Source organism: Peromyscus eremicus, chromosome 2 (genome assembly GCF_949786415.1).
Source record: "Peromyscus eremicus chromosome 2, PerEre_H2_v1, whole genome shotgun sequence".
In the NCBI taxonomy this organism is placed as follows: Eukaryota; Metazoa; Chordata; class Mammalia; order Rodentia; family Cricetidae; genus Peromyscus; species Peromyscus eremicus.
This window is the reverse complement of record NC_081417.1, coordinates 62438793-62448641: the sequence shown is the minus strand read 5'-3', so window position 1 is coordinate 62448641 and position 9849 is coordinate 62438793. Positions and strand designations below refer to the sequence as shown.

Here is a 9849-nt window from a genome sequence, read left to right as displayed (position 1 = left end):
TCTGAAGCCACATTGGACGGCTGGGCGTGGCCGAGTAGCCCGGGGGGCGGGGCGCAGGCGGGGCTCCACGGTGCCCAGCCAGGCAGCAACCCGCAGGGGCTGTGGCTGCTCAACTTCTCCTAGCGTGGAGAGAGAATCTACCCGGTGGATCCCTTCTCCCCTTCCTGCGTGTAGTGGTCACTGCGGTGAGTGAGCCCAGTGGGAGGCCTTTGAGGCATGCGGGGTGCTGCGCTGCCTGAGGAGCACAGTTCCTGAACTTTCTCTGGTTGGTAGAGGACACCTGAGCCCCTCCTTAGGCCAGAGGTTCCCAGCGAGCGATGGGTCCCTTGACCTTCCTCTGCCCCTTTGGGCCGTGTGGGATGCGGCGTCAAGGGTGGGTGTGAAGTATTCCAGGCTGTGTTAGAGCGGTCACTTGATCCTTGTGGCTCCTGTCCCTGAGCAGGGGAGGGAGATGGGCAGGATCGAATTGCCTTTGACATTTCCACTCCCCTCCCAACTGTGTCCCACAAAGGACTCTGCCTTAAGTGGCTCAGCTGGGCTGAGCTGGGCCCTCGCCCTTAAACTGTGGGCTAGGAGTTGGCAGCCAAGGCTGAGGTTGAGTGTGAAGCGGGCGGGAAGAGGCTTCTGAGGCTGAGCCTAGGGGTAGGGTGGCTGATCCCACCTGCTAGCTTTAGTCTGTGTTTGGCCAGATGGCAGACGCGACAGATTACAGGGGTCTTGAACGCCACTAAGGCTAGAGCCACAGAGTTCCTCCCCCACAGCTGCAATACCAGATGCCATTAAATTGCCCCTTTCGCACCCCTAAAATCTTCCTGAACTGCCTGCGGCAAGCAGAAGCTGCAGCAGCCCTGGAAAACACAAGCCTCACTGGTCCACGCCCATCTCTCATTATGGAAGGTGGAGGCAAGATTTCGGACCCCAGGACACCTCGCTGTCTGGGTGCCTGCTGACAAGCCCCGTTTTCCCGTCTGAAAGGGGACACAACAGCTCACGGTGTGGTTGGTATTGGATGCTGCGGGTTCCTTTGGAAGAACACACTGAGATCCCATCAAAGTGGGTACTTAAATCCGTGGGCTCCTGTCCTTTCATCAAAGAACCTAATAATTCTAAAAATTGCTTCTTGGAACCCACGCGTTGAAAGGGCTTTTGAGACCACCGAAGTGAGCCTTTCAGGCCCCCAGGGGTCATAAGATAAGGCCAACTTACATATTAAGTTTTGAGGCTGAGGGAGTCTTTCCTATTCAGAACCAGACCCTCTCCTCTTAATCCCTTTAGTGCCCAAAGTGTAGCCTTGGTTGTTGAGTGAATGATGGAAGTGTACAGAAGGTCAGGCTTGGGCCCCTACTGTCTCCTTTGGGTTCCTCTTAGCTTTGTGAGAGTATCACAAAGGACGATGCTACCTACAAGAAGTTAGGACAACTCTAGATTGTGTAGGCGGAGAGGAAATAAGAGGCTGTTCCAGACTGGGGTCGGGCAGTGACTGGAGAGATTAAAATTGTGGGGAGGGATAAAAATGGTAATGCCAGCCGGGCAGCGGTGGCGCAAGCCTTTAATCCCAGTACTCGGGAGGCAGAGGCAGGCGGATCTCTGTGAGTTCGAGGCCAGCCTGGCCTACAGCGTGAGATCCAGGACAGGCACCGAAACTACACAGAGAAACCCTGTCTTGAAAAAACCAAAAAAAAAAAAAAAAAAAAAAAAAAGGTAATGCCAGCACTCGGGAGGAAGAGGCAGGCCAATCTCTGAGACCAGCCTGGTCTACAAAGAGAGTTCCAGGAACCCTGTCTGGAAAAAAGAAAAAAGAAAGAGACAGAAGAAAAGAATGATGCTGGCTATTGTCTTCTAGGATCAAAATTCTGATCTGGACCTGACATTCTTTAAGATTCATTTCTTTTTATTGTATATGTATGGGTATTGGCCTGAATGTATGTGCACCATGTATGTGCCCGGTGCCTGCAGAAGCCAGAAAAGGGCACTGGATCCCCTGGGACTGGAGTTATAGACAGTTGTGAGCAGCCGTGTGGGTGTTAGGATTCGAACCCTGGGTCCTCTGAAAGTTGTGCTCTCTGGCCCCTGCACCTGGCATTCTTGACAGATTCTGCATGGGAGAGCTGGACGAGTAGGAGAGTCTGAGTAGTTTTTCACCTTGGAAGTCACTGGAGACAGACAGACAGGTAGACATTTGGACAGACAGACAGACACTGGCATCTGAGAAGCGACTAATTACCAACTGCCAGTCTCTCTCCTCTCCCCCAGCTGGGGAGTTGGGCAACCCACTGGCTGGTAGTGTGTCTGCCTGTGTTCACACGTGGCTGGTGTGTTTCTTTGTTGGACTCTGCCCTTGAAGGTTGAGACAGGAAGAGTTAGCGGCCTTTAGCAGAAGGTTGAGACAAACCTTCCCCCAAGCCTACATTTTCCTGCAGACGTATTTCAGTGTTTAGTAGACCTTGTGTGAACATTTATGTGTGGTGGTGGGTATCTATTCCCTGAAGAGCTGATAGGCTAAGGAGAGGTTATCAGGATAGACTGCTGGAATCTTAAGGCAGGGGACTTGCGGGTTTAGGTTAGGGACTGAGCCTAGTAGTCTTGGGATAGATAGGCCTGGCTGGAAATGGAATCAGAAAAGGAGCTGAGCTCAGATGTGGTGACGTATGACTGTAATCCCAGCTATCCAGAGGTTAGGGCAGGAGGATTACAGAGTCAGGGACACTTTTCTGGGCTGTGTAAAGACATGGCTGGAACCACATCGTGTCCTGAGCTTTGACTGTACAGCTTACAGCTTCTCTCCTGGGAGCAGAGAAGAAAGATGAGCAGAAGAAATGGACTTGATGGTTAGTGGCTTGGAGCCAGGGAGAATTTGTGTGCAAAGTGGGGCAGATCAGAGAAGCAAGATCCTTTGCCCAGCTCCTTCCTGAGCCCTAATGTTGGACCTCAGTCCTACCTTCCTCCAAACCAGTCTCTGTGACTAAATGTGGCTTTGGGTGCTTTCTTCAATTTCCAGAGAGCCAGCTAGCTGGACTCAAGATCAAATTCCACGACTGAGCTGTCCCTTTTCCTCTTGTCCTTACCTCTCTAGAGACAGAGAAGCAAGCATACTGCCCTGTTAAGGGTCTCGAGGAATTGGCTGGACCATTCGCCCTCCCTTACCATGGCCTTACATGTGGTAGAGTAGGCCCTCTTCTTAGCCAGGGCTTCTTCAGTCCTCCTTCAGGGGCTGGCTGCTTATGCTGTGATCCTGGACAGTGCCTCGATTCTCTGGGATTGTTTTTCCACCCGGAAAAGACAGAGGCATACTTTCTCATTCACGTGGTTCTCTCCATTCACAGAGTTCTCACCAGTTTGGCAAGCAGTAGGGCCTGAGAGAAAGGAGGGGTAAGACACTGACTGTCCTGGACAAGAGCCCCTGCCTTTGCCATCTGTCAAGCTCTTAGGCCCCTCTTCTAGGCGGCAGAAACGGAAATACAGTGGCAGAGAAAGCTCAGTGTCCGCTCTCTCTCCCCCTTTGCAGATTCCAGCAGGCCAGATTCAGATGGGCTTGGTGTGGTGGGTCTAGCCGGGGACTAATGCCCCAGGACCTTCGAGAGAAGAGCCAGGCCTACCCCCGACACCGACCTGGTAGCAACGCAGGCCCTAAAAGTCTCAAAGTCATCCCAGCAGCAACCATGTACACTTTCCTGCCTGACAATTTTTCACCTGCCAAACCCAAGCCCACCAAAGAGCTGAGGCCTCTGCTGGGCTCGGCGTTATTGGGACTGCTGCTGGTGCTGGCGGCCGTTGTGGCCTGGTGCTACTACAGCGCCTCGCTACGCAAAGCCGAACGCCTGCGTGCAGAGCTGCTGGACCTGAACCGTGGTGGCTTCTCCATCCGTAACCAGAAGGGTGAGCAAGTCTTCCGCTTGGCCTTCCGTTCGGGTGAGCTGGACCTTGACTCTTGCAGCCGGGAGGGTGCCCTGCTTGGCTGCTCCCGAACGGCCGATGGGCGCCCGTTGCACTTCTTCATCCAGACCGTACGACCCAAGGACACTGTCATGTGCTACCGCGTGCGCTGGGAGGAAACCACCCCAGGGCGTGCTGTGGAGCACGCCATGTTTCTGGGAGACGCGGCGGCGCACTGGTATGGCGGCGCAGAGATGAGGACGCAGCACTGGCCTATCCGCCTGGATGGCCATCAGGAGCCGCAGCCCTTTGTCACTAGCGACGTCTACTCTTCTGACGCCGCATTCGGGGGCATCCTAGAGCGCTACTGGCTGTCTTCACGCGCGGCCGCCATCAAAGTCAATGACTCAGTGCCCTTCCACCTGGGCTGGAACAGCACCGAGCGTTCCATGCGGCTCCAGGCACGCTACCACGATACATCTTACAAGCCACCAGCTGGCGGTACCGCAGCGCCAGAGCTCAGCTATCGCGTGTGCGTGGGCTCAGACGTCACCTCCATCCACAAGTACATGGTTCGGCGTTACTTCAACAAGCCATCCAGGGTACCAGCAGCAGAGGCCTTCCGAGACCCCATCTGGTCCACGTGGGCGCTGTATGGGCGCGCCGTGGACCAGAACAAGGTGCTGCAGTTCGCCCAGCAGATCCGCCAGCACCGCTTCAACAGCAGCCACCTGGAAATCGATGACATGTACACACCCGCCTATGGCGACTTCGATTTCGACGAGGGCAAGTTCCCCAATGCCACGGACATGTTCCGCCGCCTGCGGGAGGCTGGCTTCCGCGTCACCCTTTGGGTGCATCCGTTCGTCAACTACAACTCGTCGCGCTTCGGCGAGGGCGTGGAGCGTGAGCTGTTCGTGCGCGAGCCCACGGGCCGGCTGCCGGCGCTGGTGCGCTGGTGGAACGGCATCGGCGCGGTACTGGACTTCACGCGGCCAGAGGCCCGAGACTGGTTCCAGGGACACCTACGGCGCCTGCGCTCACGCTACAACGTGGCCTCCTTTAAGTTCGACGCGGGTGAGGTCAGCTATCTGCCCCGGGACTTCAGCACCTACAGGCCTCTGTCCGACCCCAGTGTGTGGAGCCGGCGGTACACCGAGATGGCGTTGCCCTTCTTCTCGCTAGCCGAGGTCCGCGTCGGGTACCAGTCCCAGAACATCTCCTGCTTCTTCCGCCTGGTGGACCGCGACTCGGTATGGGGCTACGACCTGGGGCTGCGCTCTCTTATCCCCGCCGTGCTCACGGTCAGTATGCTGGGCTATCCGTTCATCCTGCCGGATATGGTGGGTGGCAACGCGGTGCCGGAGCGCACAGCCGGCCGCCAAGAGGGGCCGGGGCCGGAGCGCGAGCTCTACGTGCGCTGGCTGGAGGTGGCGGCCTTCATGCCCGCCATGCAGTTTTCGATCCCGCCCTGGCAGTACGACGCAGAAGTGGTAGCCATCGCACACAAGTTCGCCGCTCTGCGCGCCTCGCTCGTGGCGCCACTGCTGCTCGAGCTGGCTGGTGAGGTCACCGACACTGGCGACCCCATCGTGCGCCCCCTGTGGTGGATCGCACCGGGGGATGAAACGGCTCACCGCATCGACTCGCAGTTCCTCATTGGGGATACGCTGCTGGTGGCGCCGGTGCTGGAGCCTGGTAAGCAGGAGCGCGACGTCTATCTGCCCGCCGGCAAGTGGCGCAGCTACAAGGGTGAGCTTTTTGACAAGACGCCGGTGCTGCTCACGGATTACCCCGTCGACCTGGACGAGGTCGCCTATTTCACCTGGGCGTCCTGACCCATTTCAAGACCTAGGAATCCCACAGTCCTAACCCCAGCCTTCATGCAGATTTTTAATTCTTTACCACACCCGAATGGTGCACCCTCGGGAAGTCCCCACCTCTATTCCGCCTAGGAAATGGGCACTGATGTAGAAGTGCTCCAGCCAACAGCTGTAGGTGAGACCTGGGACAAGTACCGAAGCAACCTCCTCCTGTCCCAGTGCACAATCCTAACAGCCCCCACGGCGGCCCGGACATTCACTCCAGTCTTTAGAAACCTCTTCCCTGGGTTGGAGGCCCGAGAATTCAGAGGACAAAGGTCTGTTCTTTCTGTTACACAGGGTCTGGTTTTAAGAGCACACAGAGAAACCTCTCCGTCCCCTGGCCTTTGTAGCCATCTTTGTCCTCTGAGATGAGGAACCGATTCTCTGCAAAAATTCCCCAATAGTTTCCTACCATATTTAGAAAGTGTACCTTTAGCTGGGCGATGGTGGTGCACACCTTTAATCCCAGCACTTGGGAGGCAGAGGCAAGTGGATCTCCGAGTTCAAGGCCATCCTGGCCTACAGAGCCAGTTCCAGGACAGCCAAAGCTACACAGAGAAACCATGTCTCGAAAAACAAAAAAAAAAAAAAGAAAAGAAAGTATACGTTCTTGGTGACAGCAGCTAGGCCCTGAGTTCCCAGCACACATCTGAGCAGTGATTGACCTGGTCCCAGATGGAAGAAAGATACAGATGTTTGGTTTGGCCAGCTGACAAGGAAGCAAAAGGTCTCTTCCTAAGCAGCAGGAGAGCTGGGCTCAGCCTGGACTAATTGTCTCTGTGAAGAGACTCAGAACACTGCACTAACCTGTTTGTGTATATACTGGACTCAACTTTGGACCCAGCCCTGGGCCAGAAGTGCCTAATGGGCAGACTTGCAGGGCCATGCAGGTCAGACTCATGCCTTAATTCAAGAACTTGTGTCTATGTGTGTATGTGTACACATACTCGTATCTGAGAGAGGGGTGGGGGAGAGGAGAGAGGTGCCCACCATGGATCTCTGAGTCCACAGAATGAACGGAATATCTCTGAGGCTGGATAAGCCTAGAGGGAGGAGGATGCAGGAACCAACTCAAGGCTTTGATTGTTGAGCGCGTTCCAGATGGTTTCCCTAGGAGAATGTCAGCCCCAGTTTAAGAGTTCAAAACACAGGTTGGGGATTTAGCTCAGTAGCAAGCGCAAAGCCCTGGGTTCGATCCTCAGCTCAAAAAAAAAAAAAAAAAAAAAAAAAGAGTTGAAAACACTAAAACACTAGAGCTGGGCTGAGGAGGTGACTCGGTGGGCACTCACTGGCAAGCCTGCCAAGCTGAGGTCAACCGCTGTAGGAAAGAAACAGCCCTTTCGGATTACTCAGCTGTCTCACTGTGCACACATGCTCACGTGTGGCCTGAAAGGGAGCTAGCTGTGTTCTTACCCCGGCAGTGATGTGTTCGGCGCGTGAGTGACATTACACCCTGACACCTGCCAACACGTGTATCAGGGAAGGTCTTTCATCTCGGTAATCCTCCTGTTCTAAGATCAGCTCCAGCCAGGGTGAGTTTTTCCTGACTCTGTGGCTAAGTCTGGAGGAGCGGCTTGCCAGAGATGGTGGAAAATGAGGTGGAGCTCGGCTTCCCTCAGTGGCTCTGGCAACCAAGCCTGGGCCCGGATCCCTAATTTCTCTGGGTGAAAAGCCCTGGGCTTCAGGGCTCCCACAGACGCCGGGCTCCAGTGCCAATTCCTTTGTTTCTTTTCGGTGGCAAGGCTGAAGCTAGAACCCAGGCTCCAAGCATACTAAGCAGCCCTCTTCCAGCGAGCTACGTCCCTGGTCTTCGTTGTCAATCAGCTGGGTGACCTTGAAGAAGCCCTGAACCCCACTGAGCCTCAGTTTTTTTTCTTTCTATGTAAAAGTGATGATCATGCCTACCTCCAAGGTCATTTTAATAACAAGCACAGATATATGGAAAGTGCCTAGCACAAAGTAGGTGCTCAATAAAAGACAGCTATTGGAGTAATATTTGTTGTTTTCTTGCTTAGAAACAAGGATTCTTTGGGATTTTTAAAGACTTACTGTTTATGCATATGAGTGTTTTGCCTGCATGTACTGCATGTACTGCATGTACTGCATGCATGCCTGGTGCTTGTGGAGGTCAGAAAAGGACAACAGGTCCTCTGGAACTAGCATGACGGATAGTTGTGTGCCATCATGTGGGTGCTGGGAATTGAACCCATGTTCTCTGTAAGAGCAACCAATGCTCTTAACTACTGACCGCCTCTCCAGCCCCTTCTGCCTTGCCCTGTCCCACCCCTGCCGTACCTCTTATGCAGTTCCAGTTTGTCTCTCTCCCTGTACACTGCATCTGAGAAGCCTGACATTGCTCCAAAAGGCCTTGTGTTGCTACTCTCTTCCTGCACCTAGGCTGTTGTGTATGTGCGGTAGGGGTGACATACAGCAATCTGGAACCCCCTTCTCTAGAGGTAATGGGGAGGACCTGAATGGCCACCGAAGGGGGCTTCGGCATGGATTATGAGTGGGTTAAGCTTTAGCCAAGTGAGTTTTCTAAGAGAATTTTGTCTGTCATTCCCCCACTTCTGAGTAAAGTGTCTCTGACTCTTGCTCTGGATCCAGAGCAAGCATTCTGCTGGGTCTCCTCCACAAGCCCCCAGGACCCTTCTCCTTCCCCAAATCCAGGGTGAGACTGGCCTCTCCATCCTCTGGCCACTGTTGAACAAAGACTTAAAGGGGGGTTGCTAAAAGCACTGACTCTTCACTCGGCCCTCCAGGTGCTCAATGGGTTAACTAAAGGGCGGCACAAAAGCCTGGTGTGATGCCTCTGCTTTGCACCTGTTTCCTTTGCATGGGGTCATTCTCTTACAGGCGGGTGGATTCCAGGAACAGAGCCCCCGGATAAACATCTGTGTCAAGGATCAAAACTACCCCTACCCGCAGGCAACTGAACAAGGCCTGCCAGACCAATCCTGAGATAATGATCAACCAGACCACAGTTGGACCAGAGTTGGCTAACTGTGCATGCTTCTTGCTCTGGATTCTGTCCCTTTCCTACGTAATCTGGGAGCTACTATGAGCACCTCTTATGCAGGGCTGAAGACACAGCCCCCCTTGGCTTCCTAGTAGAGTTATGCTGATTAAAATTCCTTTCCTGCTTTTCACTAGTTCTCTGTTTTGGAGTCAGATTTGTCAGCATCCCTAGAGTCTGAACTCTAGGACTCCAGCGACATTCCCCACTTCAGACCTTCTCAGCCACATTCTACTAACAGACCTTCAAGTCCATCCCACGCAACATGTCTCCAACCATGCCACCCTGAACACGTTTGATCTTGTCCAACCCACACAGCAGTCAAGGAGAGCTCTCCAAGGTTCAATCATGTCCCTGGTGGGGTGGTGTTCTGGTCGGGGTTCAAACCTTCTAAGATCTGGTCCTTCTCCAGGCCTTGTTTCACCCATATTCTCGGGTCATATAAGTCTATGTTGAAAAGCATTTGAAGAAACACTGCCTCCTATCCTGGGGGCAACTGTCCAACTGTCCCTTGCTAGGAGAGGTCTGCTCAGACTTAGCCTAGAAGGAAAATGCAGTGGCCACTGGGTGGTTTCCTTTCCTTCCATTGTTTGGCTCCAAGGGTTTCTGCTAACAACCCCCACAGGGTACACCCCAGCTCCAAGGCACAGCCTGGGTTTTTTTGTTTTTTGTTTTAATCTTAAAGCTAATCATTTACTTCAGTAAGCCCAAGGATCTTTCCAGCAGCTTGATAAGAGGGGAGCTATTCAGCTTTGGGTGGCCAGACCTAAGTGGCATTGGAGGAGAAGGGAATGACGCAGAAGGAGGCCCTGTCCCTGGGTGTGCCCAGTCTAGAGGATGTGGAAAGTTGTGCCCTTGTCCTCTCTCTCTTTGGACAGCTTTTTCCCTCCCAGGTGCCTTCCCATTCCAGATTCACAAGGCTGAGTGGAGTGAGGGTATAGAAGGGTCTGAGTTCTGACTACCTACCGACATCGCGGCCTCAAGGGGGCAGCAGGAGGAAGCTGGCACCACCCTCCAGCCCTCCAATTAGTAGAGCTGGGTCAGACCAAAGGCTACGATGACAGGATTCAGCCTGGAAGACGTGAAGGAGACATG

At 54.0% G+C, this 9849-nt stretch overlaps 1 protein-coding gene across 1 annotated transcript; it reads left to right on the top strand.

Moving 5' to 3' along the window:
- Myorg (myogenesis regulating glycosidase (putative)) lies at positions 1-6954 on the top strand. Its single transcript, XM_059254141.1, has 2 exons — positions 1-185; positions 3506-6954. Exon 2 carries the CDS (start codon positions 3561-3563, stop codon positions 5709-5711), a length of 2151 nt encoding a protein of 716 aa, XP_059110124.1. The 5' UTR covers positions 1-185; positions 3506-3560; the 3' UTR covers positions 5712-6954.
- Positions 6955-9849: the final 2895 nt, after the last annotated feature.

Bases quoted from the DNA above. Each gene is read 5' to 3' on its own strand.
- Myorg (XM_059254141.1), top strand. From the start codon at position 3,561: ATGCCCCAGGACCTTCGAGAGAAGAGCCAGGCCTACCCCCGACACCGA.